General features: G+C 40.4%; 1 protein-coding gene across 1 annotated transcript; it reads right to left on the bottom strand.

The window, feature by feature from the left end:
- Positions 1-10034: 10034 nt before the first annotated feature.
- Positions 10035-19050, bottom strand: dyrk3 (dual specificity tyrosine phosphorylation regulated kinase 3). The gene is made up of 3 exons (XM_053653294.1): positions 18038-19050; positions 16177-16292; positions 10035-14161 (listed from the first exon to the last, which is right to left on the bottom strand). The coding sequence occupies exons 1-3, from the start codon at positions 18078-18080 to the stop codon at positions 12572-12574; spliced, it is 1749 nt and encodes a 582-aa protein (XP_053509269.1). The 5' UTR covers positions 18081-19050; the 3' UTR covers positions 10035-12571.
- Between the last annotated feature and the right edge of the window lie 1695 nt (positions 19051-20745).

Raw genomic sequence — 20745 nt, 5'->3', positions numbered from 1 at the left:
TGATTTAGGTCATATTTATGCAGTAATATAGAAAATTCTAAAGGGTTCAAAAACTTTCAGGCACCACTGTAAATTGACAGTAGCTTAGTGAACTAGCTAATTATGAAAAACAGCAAAGAGTTTAACGAAAGCCTTTTTTCCACTGTAGAGAATTTCTTCACTCAAGGCTGTCGACTTTAACGAGGACAGTATACTAAACGAGATGCTACGTTGTTTGTGCTGTAAATGTTTGAGCCGTGGTTGACCATGAGTGGCACAAATTCCAACAAGACATTCTGACCTTGAACAGCGCCAAGTTGGTAAAAAAAAAAGTGCCGGTCACACGACCACCAACTTATCCCACTCTTTTCCAGATGAATAAACTCCAATTGTGTTTTTTTTTCTCAAACAAGGGATGGTTGGAAAAGGAAATAGAGTGTGGGACGATGCAAAGCCCAAAACACATGATGAATCATGTTTGCCCGTAACGAGCTGCTACTGTTGAGCAAGACCCAACCCCAGGGGTGGGACATAAACATTCTGGAGAGCATTTAACTGGATGAAAACAAGTCTAGTACAGGATGAATCATTAAAAAAAAATTATTATAAGTGACAAAATCTAAAATTGAAACACAATATCTCCAAAACTATCTTTTTTTTTGTTGTTTTTTTTTTTTTCTAGAGATACTATCGTATTGATGTTCATAAAACTAAGGGACAGATACAAAAAGCCCTGAAACACCTATTTTGATTTCAGGGGCACTTTAAAGCATCAGACAATTGAGGGCTAGAATGTAGAGTTCTTACTATATAATCAATGTTGAAAAACTTTTACTGCGTCACTTGATATTAATAACCAGCTTGGTTATTTGAGTTGAATTATTAAAGGATTATTATCCGTGTCAGGGCCTTCATTGATTGTCATGTCGTCCATTGCTGTAGACCTTTAAGCTACACCTTGAAACGGTTTTGAAATGCTGCGTTCTTAAAGCTACACTGAAATGTATTGAAGGTATATATCCCTCTCATTATCTCTATCCTGGGCAAGTTCATGATGCAATTCAGGTCATAGTTGGATATCATGTAGCAAACAACATTGCTTCTGGGAAGGTGTATGCACTATATCAAAAGAAATCCTAAAAGTTTGCAAATGTGTTAATTTGCAAATGTGTTCAATAAATATAGTACTCCATAATTAGGTTTGAAGCCTGATTTGGGCTTTGTGATGAGACTTGAGTCTGAGCTTCCCATATTGAACATCACATTACGAACCAGCACGGCTGCCTGACATTTGATTTCCTGCTAATCCTCTTCACACGGGTGTTTAATCTTTGATCCGGTGTCTACGGGTGCCATGCCATTCACTCAGCACAGTTTAGTAGGGTACACACAACCACACGATCCTAGTACACTTTTGCTGAGATTTTTAGAACAACCCTTTTGTAAGGCAACAGTCAAACTAGTTTCAGAGTAGCACATAGGGGAAACCTCTCCCAGCTCCTGTCATGTGCAGATGGATTTTGGACTCTTCAGGGCCTTGCAGTGACATGGAAAAGTACTCAGTGGTCAGTAAGGGAGAAGAACAAAGCTTGGATAAGGCCCTATGAAGGATATCAGCTGCTGGGGAGGAGATCTGGATCTCTCTCTGGCCCACCTGTCCCCTTGTGTAATACACAACCATGCCAATGCACACGGCAACAAACACGAACATATGCACAGCACATGCTCACAAATGCTCATGCTCATATGTTTGGCTTCAGGGTATGTTTGACGCCAAAATAACTGTCTTCTTTCGTCCAACTCACCTTTTTTTATTTTAAATACATCAGACTAATTATTAGCCTCTTGTCACACTGCAATGCTAATTACAGCTAAAACCTAGTTAGAATCTGATAGAGCGTCATTTGTTGTCAAGCTTTTCTGAAGACATTGTCAACCATCACAGCCCTCACAGCAACATGCTTCCAAATTGGAAGAAACAACCCCTGTCAGTGTGTGTATGACATTAGCTAGCGAAGTTTTCCAGTGAAAGCTACTACTAGCAGAGATTTTGGTAGTGCTACTTACAAATTCATAACATAGACCATTATGCTAGCTGGATAATAGCAAATGAATCAGAACGTGTGGAATGATATCATCTGATGTTTACCAGCTATAACTGTATGAACAGAAGAGAAGCAGACCAGTAGTATTTTTAATTTTATGGTCTGTGGCCAATTGGTAGTACCCCCTCGTGATGTTAAAGCACAGTCATTCTCGTCATAGCTATCATACTGATACTACTCCGTCACATCAATAATATCAGTAGCTTTATTTAATAGGCCACCCATGCTAATTGCTTCATCACGTAAAGGTAATGTCGTTCTGTAAGTAATTAGGTCACTCAGATTGTACATTTCCTGCCTCAGTTAGAACACAAGGCATGGTTCCTACAAGTAGGAATCAGCTACCGTCAAAGGGTGTCGCAACATATTTTACCCACATTTTTAAAAAACAGTCTCAGTCTTAGCTGCCTAAAAAATGCCTAGCTAGCATGTATTACTTGGGAAAAATACATGGAAAAGCTAGGACATTCCCCAGTGCTGACAGCAACTAAAAGACAAAAGTCAGTGTTTATGTTTTCACTATTCTTATGGTGGTGCCGCTTTCCTCCCCAAGGCGTTCTCACAAGAAGTCACACCTGTGTGTATTTATGAGTGTGTGTGTATGTGAGAGAGAAAAAGAGATTCTCCTTGGCTGGCACCTGCAAGCTTGCCCAACATGTTGTTTACCTAGCAACAGCAATGCCCTGGTAACAAGCATCTGATGCTGTAAAATCCCAGAGACAGTGTCCACAGAGACAAGTGGCCAAAAACCCTTATCTGTAGCATTTTGTTTAAATTAGTACTCAAAAACAATAGACATTTCAGCCAAGTTGCTGGAGACTTCACTGGAAAATACTGTTTCTCGTTGAAAATGGGGAAACTTTGGAAAAATTTATTGTAGCTAGATGCTGGGGTACAACATAAATGATTGGTTTAGACACCAGATCTAGATCTTTGCAACCTGTAGCGTACTGTATGAGTGATTTCCACAGAGAGGACATTTTCCTTAACTGAAATAAAACAACAAAAACAAACAAACAAACAAACAAACAAAACCCCAACAACCTGTTCACTAAAAACTAGATAACGCGGTTGTTGAACCCCATCAATAAATTTTTTAAATATCATTAAAAAAACCTTTATAATGCAAATTTATAATTATGATCATTCCACTATAACAGTTGTATGTTAAGACAGACATGAGAAAATGTAGTCCTAACGCTGTTCTCATGCAGGTTTCTCCAATTTTCTTACAGAATAGCAATACAGTACACAGTAATTCCAGTTTCTTATGCCTTCCCAGAGATTTTGTGGAATTCATGTGCAATCTTTCCTTTAAAAAAAGTACTCTTCTCTCTAAAAGGACGATTTATAGATATTAAAAGCGTAATTTATAATATATTTGACTGAAATATTATTCATGAGAACACTCTGCGACAAACAGAATAAATAGATGTTTATTGACTAACCCAACAGCTGCCCTTAGATTTCCATTATAAGTTAGTTTTCAGTCAAATGTTGTTGGGTTTTTTTCATCATTTCCTACAGGGGACGATAAATAAATTGTCTGCGGTAATCACACATATGGTAGATACAGATTAGGTTGGGGATGATAAATAAATTACTGCAGTATTCATTGAAGGTGGCCTGCAATCTACAGGACTATTTTCTGACGAGTTGGTCGAGTGACATGTCTGGAATGGATAAAATATTACAGCCGAACACAGCCAATTTAGCTCCGTTTGCTTCCAGCCATGGACAGCTGTGGCATTGTCAGGATTTGAACACGTAATCTCCTGATAGTAGTGTGAACGCTTTTCTGTTGCGCGACTCAGGAGCGCTTGTTCAGGTGGATTGTGGAGAAAAAAAAAAAATCAACTTTGTTCAAAAATTCGATTTTCGTCCGTTTTCCAGAATTCAGCCACGGTGACACTCCATGGGTTTTCCCAGACTCCCACACAAAATTGTGAAAGAGTTAGAAGTCATATCAAGCATCTGTAAGCTGTTATGGAAAGTGCAGGTAGAGGATGCTGGGAAAGATTATAGGAGGAAAGTGGGCTTTTGCATCAAATGTCACTATTTTTTTGTTTTTAAACATATGCGATGTCATATATTGTCTTGCTTTTGTATCATAGCAAAATATCAAAAAGTGTTCATAAGGTCATAAGTAAGGGGACACGGTGGCTTAGTGGTAGGCACATTTGCCTCACACCTCCGGGTAGGGTGTTGGATAACTACCTCCGCCCTGTGTGCATGGAGTTTGCATGTTCTCCCCATGCTTTGCCGGTTTCCTCCCGCAGTCCAAAGACATGCGTTGTAGGCTGATTGACATTTCCAAATTGTCCATAGTGTGTGAATGGGTGTGTAATTGTGCTCTGCAAAGGGTTGGCACCCTGTCCAGGGTGTCCCCCGCCTTGTGCCCCGAGTTCCCCGGGATAGGTTCCAGGCTCCCTGCGACCTTGTGTAGAGATAAGCGGTATGGAAAATGGATGGATGGAAGTAAAATCATAATCAAAAGTGAATCAAAATAAAATATAAAAGAGAGGAAACTTGTCAGAGCTTAAACAGACTGATGGTTTTCCTTGTTTTCCCAGTCCTGAGAACCAATAATTAGGACTTTTCCATGTTCTCGGTGTCTTCTTTAGAGAGTACACTTTCACTGTGGTCAGGTTTTGGACTCACAACAGCTAGAGTGGAACTTTGAGGGAGAAGAGGAGAGTAAGAAACCATGGAAGGGTGGAAATGGAAAGAGCCAGGAAATGGAAAAAAAACAAACAAAACAAAACGAAAGCACGCCATCTGATTTATTTGTGATGATCTTTGAAAGCCTCTTCTAGGAATGAGATACATCTGTCAACATGAAACCACATGCCCAAGATACTGTCATCTGGAGTTTTCCCAAACAAACATGATGTGCTCACGCTCGTGCGCTGTGGTGAAACATGGTAGTCATGTGCGCTGAGAGTCAAGAGTCAACTAAACATTAAGAGAGAAAAGAGGAAGAAGAGTAACAGCATGTATTGTTTATAAAACTCGAGTTTGAATATAGGACTCTTGATCTGAGTGTGAGGTTTCACAGTGTTTACATTTTATTGCTGTGGCGTTCAAAGTAGTGTTTATCTCTACCCTGCCTGCCTTTGTGTTGTTCCCAGCCCTCTGCTCAGAACTCTGGAGGTTGTACAAGAATGTGGAATGTAAGGATTGGTGGGACAACTGCTGTAGAAAATGCAGCCCCACCTTCGAAGACGCTTGGCACCACAGCTGTATGTATCTCCGTGTGCGACACCAGTCATGAGACCTGGTGTGTGCTTACTGTATGTGCTTGGGGGTGATTGGTGAAAGGGTGGAGTGGGGTTTTGGGTCAGTAAAGAATGCCCTCACCCTGTGGAAAGCCCTAAAGCATTAAAAGAATGAAGAGAAGACTGTGTGTGACTGTGGTAGATTTGTTTTTTGCTCTGTAGCACTCAGCTCAGAGCTCACAACAGTGTTTGAACAGTGATAGCTGGTCAGAATATTTAAAAAACATAATTAAAAAATGATTCTACTACCCATCAGGAACTTAGTGTTACTATTCAGTTTTTTAAAGAGTTTGTTTTTGTGCTTTTTATGCAGAAAAATTCTTGAATTGGTGAAATTGCAGTGTCTTTCACAGAGATGTTTGTTGGTAAATGAGACCTTTTAGCTGTACCCGTGGTCAAAGCATGTAAATTGAAGAGGGCTTTGGATGAATGGTCATTGTGACGATGTCACATGAAGCGTCTCGGCCCAAATCTGTGGAAAATCTGCTGTTATTTAGAAAAATTGCAAGCTCCTCTGAATATTGTTGAGTTTGCTTGATTTTGTGTTCATTTCTGCGATCGCAAAGTCACAAAATCCTAGAGGGACTGACTATTAACCATTATAGTCAAGCCTTATAAACATCGTCTCATCATAGGCATAAAACTAATATTCTGTGCATACAGGAAGTCACTCATTGAAAGACAGCAACACAATGTGCAACACTATTTAAGTCTATTATCATGCTGTGTCTTTCCCAAATAGCAAGCATGGTAAACAGAAAAGCTATGCTTGCCATTAGCCAGCTCTTTACAGTTCTGTCATCCATTTGTGTAATTTTACTTTGATTGGACAGTATTTTTTTAAAGGCATTTTGTCAGTGATTGAGAAAGCAATCTACATCATTCGTGTTTATATGTACTATAACATGTACAACTGTGGCAACTCAGTCACTGCTGATGACGTGTCAGCAAAGTGGACTTAAAGAAATAGCCCCGAAATCTAACTTGCCATCCGGAGCAACTTGGGGATCAGCGTCTTGCCCATAGACACTTCGGCATGTGGAGTCATGTGGGCCGGGAATCGAACCGCCGACCCTATGATTAGTGGACAACCTGCCCTACCACCTGAGTCACAGCCGCCCCATTTTTATTTTGACAGGGGTTTTGTTCCTTGAAAGAGAGGCAGAGTTTATCCTTTCTAGCCCATTTATACCAGTCAACCCTGAATATCTATGTGAGATATTCAAGAAAGAAAGCTAACCTACAAGACAAATGTACTGTACATCTTCTAGTTGTAACACATGCAACCCCTAGCGCTCTGTCTTTAGAACCAGTCCTTTCACACTGTGCACATACTATAAACCTCACTGCAATGCATGTAACTCAAGCCCTAATAATACTCCTATTTAGCCGCTATGGTATGAGGAAATTTCTCAAGCAGTGGCAGTAAAGTGATTGCAGTGACATCAACAACACAATTACTCATCTCCTGTCGAGACGAGTTGTCAACCACGCTGACGCATTTCAGGTGATGAATATCAACCCGCGTCATGTGATTAGATCTCCAATCCAGGTGTACAACCTAAAAGACAGGTTTGTTTTCATGGTGGAGATGACCACAGCCAGATATTTCTGTTATTTATACTGTACAATATCCTTTTTTAACATATAAAAGTTTAGAATGTATTAATTACGTATATACATAGTCTAATAAATAATAATAATAATAATAATAATAATAATAATAATAATAATAATAATAATTTACATAACTATATATAATAATTATACTGGAAATTAATGTACAAAATTGTAAAATAAATAAATAAATAAATTCAGTCAGTGTGTCGACGCATAATATATTTTCTTAAGGTATTTTAAAATGCAACACTGTTTTGCTGGTAGTTTGTTAGCTCATCTATAAACCATATTAAATATTGTGCACTGTAAAAATGTCTTCAAATGCTGTATCGTAATACATATTTTCATCATATTGCCCACTAATACGACCAGCTGTGCTACTACCACCATGTTCATATCCTCAGAAAGTGCATGAAAACCCTTCCTAAAAGCCATAAAACACAATGTAGCACTCTTACCTAGTCATGAATCAGGATGAATATGTTCTGCTACAGAATTGTTACAAGTAATGCCATTTCAAAAGATGTCACACTCATGGCTTTGCCAGGGAGCTTTACCTCCTCATCAAGTATTTGATGCACACTAACACTCTAAGCAGTCACTCACACCACACACACTCATGGATCCTGACTGGTGGCCTAGACTTCTAGCTGATGACTCCATATGGCCACAGAGACTAAATCTTTGTGAATCTTGTCGCTGATGGTTGGGGGAGGTTAGGTGGAGAGATTTGTATAGGTCATATCCAAATCGATACCATATGGACCATGCGTCAGTTTGTTGGACCTGTAATGGGATTGCCTTAATCTCCTCTGCTCTAGAATGGAGCCCTAAATCTCACAGAAAGAGCACCTTAACAGACTGCCTTCCTAAGCCTGCTTTGGAAATAGTGGTGACCGTGGAGACAGCTAGGCTGCTGTATCTCCCAAATTATACTTTTAATCACACTTTTGACACTTGACATGGGGAATTCCAAAGTACGTGCAGGAGCAAGGACATCTGATATAGAGCTTAATTGCTAAAATTAAACTGACATAAGCATAATGTGACTTGTGGCTCTACCACAAACACTGATAATGACATGTTGTGTCAGCAATAGGCCAGAATTACGGTAAAAGTTTATTGCAATAATTGTCTAAGCTTTTACCACAGTTTATAATAGTACTGCAGTATTGTATACATCCTCATCCATCACGTTTTTAACTATGGAAATGATTTCTGTTTATATATTAACACAAATATAACAAAATATATAGTAGCTTTGCTAGATACCTTTCTAATCATAGGTCTCTGTTGGAGTGGCAGATCTGTCTGCTAGTTTTGTTTTTGTTTTCCAAAATTAAATGGAACTTGTGTCTCCTGTCCCGAGAAAACAACAATGAATTTGCCTTCACAAAACAAAACATGGGTGAGTCCAAAATGTAAAAAATGCTCCCTTCTGAGGTTGTATTCAGAGGCATGAGGCAAGTCATGAAATGAATGTTTGCATAGAACCCTTTAAGGTACTTTCCTTCAGACAATTTCTGAAGACAACATACATTCCCCTCTGAAAGTATGTATTTTTGTTGCTAGACACTGAAGACATTTCGGTTTAAGATCAAAAGATGAATATGAGACAATAGATCAGAATTTCAGTTTTCATTTACATCTAGATGTGTTAAACATGACACCTTTCGTTTGAACCCACCCTTTTTTCAAGTGAAAAATACTGTAACATTTGACTGCCCAGGTGTGCCCTGTTATACTGGATGTTTAAACAATTAATAGCTCTGAATGTGTACTCTTGGCTTGAGCCTTGGGGTTCTCCTTTGGAGACTGCATTTGTTGTTAAAAAGGATAAACCAACATGATGATCAGAGAGCTGTCAGCGAGTGAAAAGCAAGCCATTTTGAAGCTGAGAAAAGAGGGAACGTTAATCAGAGCCATTGTACAAGCATTTAGAATATCATGAAAACCACTGGTGTACTAACAACCAGCCATCCAACAGGTCAGCTAAGGAAAGAAACAATACTAGCTTCTGAGGCCAAAGGTGTACTTACTTTTTCCCACAGAAGAATATCACATCTGTTGATATTTCTGTTGAATAAATCATTCAAAAAAGCTAATTTTCCTTCTGGTTTTGTTCAAGTACATCAACTTTATTAGTAGGTATTGTTTCAAAGATGATCAAATGTCTGTCCAAAAATATCAAAATTGCAGAGATTTCTATGGAGGCACCTATTTGTTCACATGACTGTGTATGTGTATATTATATATATATATACACCCAGGGGCCTCAGCAGACTGAAATTCAACCAAGCAGTAATATATGAGGCAGAGTGGATTTGCTGGGCTCCACCTCATTCAGCAGGATACCTTGACTAACCCTTTTACCTGTCAGTCTAAGGTTGTGTGTCAATTTATTTCACCTTTTAAGCACGGACAAAAATTTTTCAGTCTTTATAACCATCACATCCTGGCTGTAGGCTGAAGCTGGTGCCTAAAAATAGAGCCATTGAAAACAGTATAACAAAATCACATTTAATAGATTATGACCGGAGGGTCACAGAGTGCCTTCTTTCCTTTCTAATATGACATCACATGTACGCGCGCGCGCGCACACACACACACACACACACACACACACACACACACACACACACACACACACAAACACAGAGTGTACATGGTTTAGGCGTGGCTTATAAAAAGTCATTTAAAGAGGTACTGCATTATGTGATAGGACAGCTAAACTAACGTTCACGTAATTCCTTTTACATGACCCAAAAACTATTCCAAATAAAGCACAGTACACAAAGCTATGACAGTTATGCGTGAAGAAATTCCTGAAAGGTTTCAGGTTGAATATCTACCCAATCAGTTTCGCTGTCACAGGTTTCACAGAGTTTGAAATTTGTCTGTGAAGTTTGAGTAAAATAAACATGGAGCTAATCTCTAGCACATGCATTCACTGTTCTGTGTGTATGCCAACAAATGAGTGTTCACAGTCATACACTCCATTTATGACAGACTGAGATCAGGAAGAAAAGACAATCAAGGAAAATGGCAGGGAGAAAGGGATTGCAGTTAATATTTATTTTATTCATCTTTAAAAAAAAAAAAAAAACTAATACAAGTTCATTTGGTTATTTTATGGACACAATTCTCATCATTCAGTCCTTTTACACTTATTTTCATATTCATGCTGCAAATGGGTACAAAGACACCACAGTAGGGAAATGACACCATTGTCATTTTGTTCTCTTTTGGAAACTTTCGACTTGCAAACCGGCAATGACGTCAAGAGTAAAAAAAAAGTACACACGAGAGAAGTTTAAAAAAAGAAAAAAAAGAAGAAGGAACAGAAGCATCATAGAAGGTACAGAATTTGGTAAGGAGGCAATGTGTAGAGCCAAGGTGATTTAATCAAGCGCTCAACTAAAGGTAAAGGACTGGAGTTTTCTCAACAGACAGGACCATGCACCAAAAACGAGAAGGAAATTAGGGAAATATAGACATTGAAGCGAACAGTCAGAAGCACCGAAGTGAAAGATGCTACATCTTGACTTTACGATGATCGTTCTAGATCTTGCCAGAGCCTGTGATGAGTAATTAAGAGGTAGATTAACAAAGGCTGCATGTTATGCCTCCATAATTTTCCCATACACTTTAACAGATTTTATCCAGAAGCATACGTTATTGAAAGAAATCGTTTGGTGAATTAACGAAATAATTCTCTTCGAATAATGGGTTGCATGCTGTCATTGGTTACATTTTTCTAAAAAGGAAACCATATGGTGTAGAAATAGAAGTGGTACGAATGAAGAACTTTTTAGGGTGCTGTGAGCGAACCATTACAGGACCATTAAGCTGTTCACCTGCTTGGTTTGCATCCTGTCTTAATTCAGCTGACCGCCAATTTAGATAAAAGAATATAGAAAATGAATGAACATACCATGTGCTTGTAGCAGCTTACACTTCCTGTGTGTAATCATGCATACCTAGATGAGGTGAAAACCTGACAAATAGGTGATTTGACTCTGGTCTACAAATACAGAACTCTATGGCAGTCAGTTTGTTTTTTTACAACACCTATGGTTAAACTCATTGGTCCTAAGGACACAGATGCATGTTATAGGCACGGCATGCAAGTGAGGGGCCCCATAAGGTCAGCACCATTCAGTTTCTAAAAAAAAATTAATTGTGTTTGCCTCATTACAATGAGTTTTTAAGCATTCAGTGTCAGTTCACAGCCAGCAAGTGTGATAAGTCATGGCAGTGTCAACGAACAGCTGTGCTTCTGTAAAATCAGGTGTTCGCGGTTATCAAAAGCCCTTCCTTAAAAGTAAAAAACATTTGCATGTCTACGTGCTCTGTGGTGTAGTCAAAAGCATGAGTGTATGAAGAGGATGATTAAGTGTTGTCATGGAAGAGAGTAGAACAAAAACAAAAGAAGAAAAACAGGTCACAGTGTAGAGCCGTGTCAGAAGACACAACAGCAGGCTTCCAAGCTGAATCAGTGAGGAATAACCAGCTTCTGAGATTTAAAAAGAAGGGAAAGCTTATGGCTCTATGACACAGAGCTCCCTGATTAGTTTGTCCTTAATCTAAATCCAGCAAGAAATGGTTAAAATGATAACATGGCCAGAAACATCGATCCTTATTTAAGTCACAACCGCTGCTCGAAAAGAGCAAACTTCCTGAATGCATACATACAGGCCCTGCTTGTCATCTTGCTTATTTCTTTCAAGTACAACCTGACTGACAGCTTTCAAAAACCAAACCCTGGTGCACTATGCTGCTCCTGACACAAACTAAGTTCCTTATTATCTCACTGTAGGGCAATCTTTTGCAACCGCTTCTTGGAAGATAAGAAAAGAAGGAAATTAAAGTCTCCCTGCTACAGACAGACTAGAGCCTGGTTCATTCTGGCAATGCACCATGTTTTGACCTATTGGAGCACATGAGACAGAACTTCTATGTGACGTAGCAAAGTTACGACCTTCTAGTGTCCCGATTCTGAGCAGAGAGAGAATAAAATCAGAAGCCAGAATTATTGCAATAATTGATCAATTAAAATAATGACATATATCATTTCTTTGCTAAATCAGAGAACTGCTGGGGCCTCTGGCAAGCCAGTGAGGCTCTTTGCTGTAGATACATCTCACAAGTCTTAAATTAGATTAGATTTGGAGATCATTCAAAACACCCAGCATGTTTCTAAGCCCTTAACAGCATAGATTTAAAAGGCAGCCCTTAGAAAAAACAGTTTGTCTTAGCAGAGATAGTGTAAAAACCCTTAGGGGTACAGAATAATATTTTCACCCACTTGTGCACTTGAGAAGCATTCCATTCCTAACAAAAGTGTAAAATCATAACTAAATTAGTACATTTCCAAATGCCCTTTCAAAGGCTGTTTGAAGAAAACAAACACTATTTTCAAATGCCATATAAAAATTTATCTTTTTTGTGCTTCATTGTTTTTAAAAACTGAAATCAAAACACTGAGTATTGCCACTCATTATTTTAAAAAGCAAACAAAAACAAATTAAATCCACCACTAAAAACTTTGCTACAATGTTGTCTTTATCCCTAAACAGGTGATCAGCTCTATGAAACAAGCTTTGGTAGCACTGTACGCAATGGTATATTCCCATCAGTGTCCCCAATCATTTTGGTCCTCAGTTTGTTGTTGGTTGGGCCCATTACAGGGGGAACCTTAGGGACGATGCTGGGGAAGGAAGTGCTATGCTCGGTAATCCGCTTGGGTACCAAGGTCTTCTCTCCGCCAGGCACAGGCTTGGGTAGCCTCCTGTAGAGCCAGGGGTGTCGCAAAGCCATAACCGGCGTCATGCGAGTGGTGGGATCCCAGTCCAGACACTTCTTCAGAAAGTCAATGAAGGTGGGGTCATCACAGCCCTTGAGTGCCGTCACCCACTCCTTGCTACCTGGGGGACCCCGCATCTTGCCTCGCCGTGAACGACTCCCGTTAAGCACCAAGGTGCCGTTGCTGAGTGTGGTGACCGTGCAGTAACGTGGGTGGCCTTTGGAGTTAATGAAGTTCTTGGCACGTTTGGCCTGCTCCAAAAGCTTCTGAGGGGGCATGCCCAATAGCTCCATCATGCAGGCCAATTGGTCACCCTCATCTTCACCAGGAAAGAGAGGGTACCCAGTCAGGAGCTCGGCAAGAATGCAGCCAAAGCTCCACATGTCTATGGGCATGCCGTAGCGTGAGCCTAGGATGACCTCAGGTGCTCTGTAAAATCTGGACTGAATATAGGTATAGACACGCTGGTGGTCAAAGCAGCTAGAGCCAAAGTCAATGACCTTGATACCACTCCGACCCTGCTGCTTGAGAAGAATGTTCTCTGGTTTTAGATCGCAGTGGATGATCTTATGGCGGTGCAAAGATTCCAGACACTGCAAGATGGAGTGGGCAAACTTGCGTACCAAAGGCAGACTGAAACCCTGGAATTTATTGCGCTTGATGAGTTCATAGAGATTCATGCTAAGCAGCTCGAAGGTCATGCAGATATGATTACGGAAGGTAAAGTTCTCTTGCATGTGGACTACGTTCATGCTGCCAGTCTTGTCCTGCTTTTTCAGGTGTTCCAGGATTCGAATCTCCTCTGCTGCTTGCCGGTGGAACCGTTTCTCGTTGCGCACCATCTTTAGAGCGAGATGCTGGTGTAACTTATGGTCATAGACCTTCGCCACTTGACCGAAACTGCCTTTACCGATCACCTTTAGGAACTCGTAACGATAGGCAACATGGTCGTGTGGCACATGGATATAACCTCCCTGGTCATCATCATATCCAGAGTTGTTAGAGCCTCCTGCAACTGCTTGTCTCTTCTTGGCATTTGGTCCCACAAAGTAGATCTCAGGATAACCGAGGATCTCCTGCTGTTCTAGTGCACTCAGCTGTTGCCTGTACTGCTTCACTGCCTGGTCTGGGACAAGGGGACCCCCCAGCTTGGTTGGCTTTGCTGAGCTTTCAGAGGACTTGGCTGAACTGTTGCTGTCCACGCTCCGCTCTTTGGAGAGAACAGACTGGGGCTTGGCAGGAGTTTGGCTGGTACCGTTGTGCTGGCTCATGCCACTGGGCTTGCGGTTGTACGAATCCTCATACAGGTACTTCATCTTCATCTGACCTCCTCGGACTCCGAGGTGATCCTTCATCGTTGGCTTGTTCACAGCCTTCAGAAAAACAAGAAAAGCGTTATACAAAACAAAAAGCAAGCTGAGGAAGATAAAGATGATTTAAAAGAACAAAAGTTCTTGAATCAACTGAAACGACAGAAAAAGAATCCTGAAAGACACTGAAAGAAGCCCTCCCAATAACATGTCTTCCCCACAAAGTTTTACTACTTGAGTGAAGACTCGTGCAGCAAAATGTAGCCCAGGTAATTAAATAGTTAAACAGATTTGGGATTTCAATGCATGCCATTAGAAAAAATACTTAATACACTGCAGCTGCATATGGTAATAATGCAGCATTCAGAATGTCTAATGCAGCTTGCAACTTTCAGGTCCAATTTCTATTCAAGGTAAAATAAAACTTAAATGCACCATTACATAGAGAAAAGCATTCAAGAAAGCCACACAAAAGACTTGCACACCAGAGGGGAAACTGTCGTGTACATAAACCAGGAAAAAAAAATCTTCCAAGTGAATGCCAAACATGGCTGCTGAGAGGGGGTTGGAATCAGTCCTGAGGAAAAGAGGGCCTAAAATAGCTTTGTATGCATTGAGAGCTGACAGATGGATATCACAGAGACCAGACAAATAAATCAGGTGTCCACTCTGAGACAGTGATCACAGCTAGCTATTATTATTATTATTATGGTTTGACCAGGAAAACTCATAACTAAACATAAACTGAAAAAACCCCTGAAGTGGTGAGCACTGAGATACTGGCACTGATGTTAGTATGACAACAGCACATATTCTAATCCCACGTGCCAGAAAAGCTTACACAGAGCGCATGGTCCAATTCACAATTGTTTATTGAGCATCTGAGGGACAGCGTTTACTGATCAACTCATTCGCTGTGGGTTTGCCAACTGTCAAGGCATTGGGCCAGCTAAAAAGCAAAGTTTTACACAGCAATGGGCTTATTATACTTAAATAGTTAATTATTAATTAATCGGTTATTATATAAGTGCATGGATTACTGGACTCTTACTCTCACTATCAAGATATATATTATCATGTAACCGTGGAGGTCTAACAAAAGTGGCTTAAACACTTCTTGAATCTGATTGGTCAGAACATGGTGATTCATTTTCTATAACAGCAGCTTCAACAGTAGTGCTGACTGTAAATAGAAATGATTTATATACATGCATTTGTTTTAATGTTAATGTTTCTATAGTAACAGCTCGTTCACAGGGATTTGTATGGCAGATGCGCCACATAATCTAAGCCTTATAAAAAATTTTTATTTTTTTAAATGTTAGTTTTTTTTTAATCGACAAAGAAATACATACATGATTGGTGATGTGGTAAAATATTCTTTACGGAAAAGTTTATTTAACATCTAAGGAAAGTGTCTTCTGTATCAGCACTTTGTAACAGTCACTACGTTTTCCTCCACAGGAAAGACTTCAAGACATGACAAGTTCAACTTCAAGAGCGAGGAAAAAATTGAGGCTGGTGAAGGAATGACTGTTTATATATAATCGCTACAACATAAGTTACAACAGGAACTCTCGTCTCGTGGACGTTCCACAACAATAAAGGTAACTATAAACGGATAAAAAGCACAATTAATAATGAAAAAAAATATTTCGACAATAATTAATAAAATAAAAATATGCAATCGTTGACATATCACTGTGGTATAAGAAGAATACACTTCAGGATACGCTGTAATAGGAAAATAATCCTCTTTGGCATGATAATAGCATCAAACCACTGCAGCATGGATTATTTTTCTATAGCATCACATCCTGAAGTCTTTTATTCCTTACTTACTTAACTCAGCCTAGCTTACTTGCCCAACTGAAACTGTACATCCTTGTTCATAAGTAAATGTGCTTACTTACTTACAGACGTCAATTTCTTACATCCTTACCTCAGAATCTGACACAGCTTCCTGCTCGAGTGGACAAAAGAGGAAACTGAACAGCCACGTCCATGCTAGGTGGATGACCAAAAGGACGTGCGTGGTACTGTGTCTAATCACTGCAAAAGAGGAAGTGCACACTTACTGTGTGTTTGTGCAATGGGGGCAGGGTACCGGGGCTCTGTCCGTTTAAGTCTGCTTCTTCATTCACGATGTGGTCCGTGCGCATGTAAGAGTCGTACAGACCGTCTCCGTGTCGAGCTGTGGAGCACACACACAAACACACAATGACATTAGATTACAACACAAACAATTCAGTACAAACATGTGCTTTGCTGCTACATCAAACAAATCAATTGCAGTGTAACTGATGTAGGGCACAATAGTGGCAAGTAGAAAAAACACCCATGGGAGCAATGTAACCAAGTTGCAGGTGCTCCGAAAACAGGCTTCTCTCACAACCTAGTCAACATCCGTCTCTTGGGAACAGAATGTTGCAGTCGACAACCTAGTAGGACTCATTGGGAGTTCAGCAGACTCGAAAACCTGGTCCCATTACACTACATAAATCCCATTAAAGGCCTAAACCGGCCTGTTTAGGAAGCAGAGTGGATAACGTGAACTGCATATGCTCCTAGGCCAGGTGTGACAAACTTAAGTCTTAGAAGGTGGCAAGGATTTGTTTTCCTTCTTCATTCAAGTCCATGATGTGCTTGGGGAACGGCTGTTGATGATCTGTATGGTCATATGTGCTCTGACCCTCCAGGACTCACCTATGACATCTCTGTCCTAGACAGGTATGCAGATGAAATTAAAGTGTATTCAGGGTGTGAGCATGTCAAAGGGTTTGACTGACTTCCACAGCATGCAGTAGTGTCTGAGATACATCACACTTCCTGACACTTCGAAACAAACGTTGTTTAACAAACCAGCAAAAGAAGAGGCTGCAAATCTAAACAGGACTTGTATCATGTTCAGTATCCCAGACTGCAAACCACCGCTCCTTGGATTGGTAGCTGTATATTAAAACTGCCCGTGACACCGCTTGGAACATCACAGTTAGTGCAGCCCGCGACAGTTGTACATGTCTGAGATGTTGTTAAATAAACTGAAATGTTGACATTTCCCTCCCCCCACCCCCCCTTTTTAAAAAAAAAATATATAAGTGAACAGTTTTCATGGCATCTGTCTGTATATAGTTCATGGGAGCTGTGATATGTTTGAGACAACAGCACAATTTCAGCGTGGGTGGGGGATGAGCGCAGACATACACACGAGTACTTGTTTTAAAAGGGGAATAACATGCAGGAAGCTGGATCAACACGTCCACACAAACAACCCACAAACTCCTGCAGTCGTACCCGCAGTTTACTCGCAGGGACAGATGGGGCAGATATGTTCGAGAGAGTATTTGACTGGCTGTGAAATAATATATATATATTGTATCTACAGCACAGGCGACTGGTGCAAAAACTCTAAACCAACAACGTTGATTTCATGTGGACTTTAAAAACAAAAGTCAGCACACAATCTTTCCATTTGCTAAACATCATGCACAGCGCTTTATTATTACAATCTCTCAGTGGATTACTCTAAAATAAAAAGAAAAACAATTTTAAACAGAGAGAGAAATAAACCTGTGCAAGTATGAAGGATATTATTTAAAAAACACAAGCTGGATCGGAGCTTGTTAATAAGTAAATTATTAAAAGAAAGCAGGGTGTAATATAACAATGGTGATAACACTCTAGATGCACTGACATGTACCATCAGAGCAAAAACATTAGCTCATTAGATACTGTTTATTGTTATGATGATGGGAATGACGGAGTCACGTGACCGAGAGAGAGAGAGGAAGTACACTCCAAAGACTTTTTGCTCAGTTTAACAGCCAGAGAGAAGTCGTTTCGGTTTGGCTGCAAGGTTGAAACTGGTCCAAGATTAAACTAACACGACAAGGGATTACATTTCGCTTCGTAATACATGAGGAATAAATGTCCAATTACCTGCTGTGACCGGGCCATCTGGTTTTCTGCTCAGTATCATCATGCTTGTGGAGAATTATTGCGCACAACATGAAATGTTTCTCTCTCTTTTTTGCTTTTGCAAGAGTTCTTCTTAAAAAAAAAATTATAATAAAATAAAATAAAGTGTTAACAATACAAACAAATATGAACGTCACTACAGCTTCAAGTCATGTCTAGAAATCCTGTCCTGGTGAATCTTTAGGTAGAACCCAGCACAATGCAATGCACAACTAAGCCATGGTCATGTACAGTGTCTTTTCCTCCCCTCGAGTGTCAGGAGTATTTACAGGCCAGATCCTTTCAGCTAAGCCAGTGTAGTTAGTGCTGGCTCCAAGCCAATGAGCTGTGGGAAATGCTACACCTAACTTAGCAAGCTTTATACAAGAATAATAATAATAATAATAACAGTCGAATAAACTTCTGTAAATGCCGTGCTTTTCTTTTCCTTTCCTCTAGAGGCAGAAAACTCCCCAGGATTAAAAAGAAAACGCGTTTCGGTCAGCTTGCAGCAGAACAAAAACACACATCCACATGAGCGCCGCTCCCTGAAAGAGTTGGAGTCCAAATCCAACAGAGACGTCCAGCCTGTTCTCTCTTCAGCCCTTTCACAGCACGGATACTTCCGTCGTCCGAAAGCACCATCCCAACCGCAGGAAATGGTTGAAAGTGGGAAAATGGTCGACTACTAGCTAGACACTTCGTACTTTTCAACAGACGCTAGCTTCATGCTAGCGCTCGAGCATATCGCTAAAATATTCGTTTCTCTTTCAGAGGAACCGCTTGTCTGTCTGTCCGTCTGTCTGTCTTTTTTTTTTTTGAGGCCAGCGAGCTGAACTCACGACATTGTCAACACGTTTTTCTCCAGAAATGTCAGCTCCGTCTTCGAAAACTTGTCTCTCCGGAAGACGGAACCTCTCAGCGTGTGTACGCGCTCGACTTGACTCGGAGTTCACACAGATGTGGTTTCTTAGCTTGTTGCTAAGCACGTCTTCTGCTTAGAAACGCGTCATCAACAGACAAAGTAAAGGGGAAGTCCCGGGGGCGGGGAATGGGCGAAAGGGGCGTGGTCTTCACGCCACCACGTCGGCTCGAGTTCGTTTGAAAGTTGCACTCCCTGATTGGTCAAAACCGCGACCACACTTCCTTGCAAAAACAACATGTCGTCTTTAAATACACTGTATGGCCAAATGTATGTGGACACGTGACCATCACGACCGAGTGAGCTTTTTGAGCATGCAATTCCAGGGTTCGTCTTTCTTTGCTGGAATTCTGTAAAAAATTATTCTCCACTCTTTTGAGAAAGTTTCCTACTGGATTCTGTAGTGAGGCTGTGGGGATTTTTGTCCATTCAGCCACAAGAACTTTAGTGAGGTCAGGCACTGTTGACAAGGGATGGGGTGCAGTCAATGTTTTGTTTCAGTTCATCCCAGAAGTGTTCAGTGGGGTTGAGGTCAGGGCTCTGTGCAGGCCACTGAACTTCTTCCACTCCAACCTTGGCAAACATGTCTTCATGGAGCTTGCTTTGTGCACAGGGGCATTGTCATGCCTGAGCAGGTTTGGACTAAGACCTGTAATTCCAGTAAAGGGAAATCTTAAAGCTACAGCATGCAAAGACATCCTATATAATGCTTCGAAGTTTGTTGCAACAGTTCGGGGAAAGCCCACATGTTGCTATGATGGTCAGGTGTCCACGTACATTTGGCCATATAGTGTAAACAAAAGACTGACTGTATGTCCAAAAGCATAAGATTTGCCTTTTTTACTTCTTCTCAAGATTAGGTCTTTAACGAGTAGGTGGGTTTGACTTTTGAATGATTCCTGCCGATGTTCACGAATCTTCGCCCCAGAATCTTTGGTGGCCCTTAGACTGTAGTGTCTATATACTGATTGACACGAGGCGCATCCAAGCACAAACACTTTTTCTAAGGCCATGACTTAATCCATTGTTGTTGTTTTTTTAAATCATATTCTACATATCATCCAGTGATTTGTCGTTCATGAACGATTCGTTCATTTTGAACGAATCTTTAATATAACTCGGGAACAATGAACTGTCTCAGAGAGGGATTCGTTCATTTTGTGTTGACTGCGCATACTCTGAAACATCCCCATAGGTTCTGTACAGGAAACAGAAATGATTAGTTCTCCTCTCGAGTCTTTGGGTCAGAGTCGTTCGTTCATCACGTCACAGCCCCACTGCATTCAGTCTATGAGGTGGACAAGGGGTGAACGAACGACTCGAACCCGAAGACTCGAGAGGTGAACTAACCATTTCTGTTTCCGAGGAACATACGTGACAAATGTGACGTGACAAAAGAAAGAACGACTCGGATCGGGAAGTGAGGTGAACTAACAGACTGCATAGTCTGAAGACCCAGCTAAGCTATTAATGAATCATTTCTGTTTCTCATAATTTGGCCTTGGCTGCATTGGCCCATAGTTTATTTTTTATTCCAAATGTGATCAAAGTTTGCGTAAGTACTAGATGTGTTGGGGAATTTAACATGTAACATTTTAATTATATTCTGCTGAAATAAATGAAATGACTCAAAAAAAGATTCGTTCATTTTGCTGAACGAGATTCAAAGATCCGAGTCAGTAAAATGATCCGAACTTCCCATCACTAATATCTTCCAAGCTACTTGTACAAGTAAAAAATAATTTATAAAATCGACTATTCCCCCTTA

Source organism: Ictalurus furcatus, chromosome 21 (assembly GCF_023375685.1).
Source record: "Ictalurus furcatus strain D&B chromosome 21, Billie_1.0, whole genome shotgun sequence".
NCBI lineage: Eukaryota > Metazoa > Chordata > Actinopteri > Siluriformes > Ictaluridae > Ictalurus > Ictalurus furcatus.
The sequence above is the reverse complement of the archived record's forward strand: the minus strand, read 5'-3'. Positions and strand labels throughout refer to the sequence as shown.

Bases quoted from the DNA above. Each gene is read 5' to 3' on its own strand.
- dyrk3 (XM_053653294.1), bottom strand. From the start codon at position 18,080: ATGATGATACTGAGCAGAAAACCAGATGGCCCGGTCACAGCAG. The intron at 16,293-18,037 runs GTAATTGGACAT...TGTGCTCCACAG, and splicing joins AGATGGCCCGGTCACAGCAG to CTCGACACGGAGACGGTCTG. The intron at 14,162-16,176 runs GTAAGTGTGCAC...GTTTTTCTGAAG, and splicing joins CCCCATTGCACAAACACACA to GCTGTGAACAAGCCAACGAT.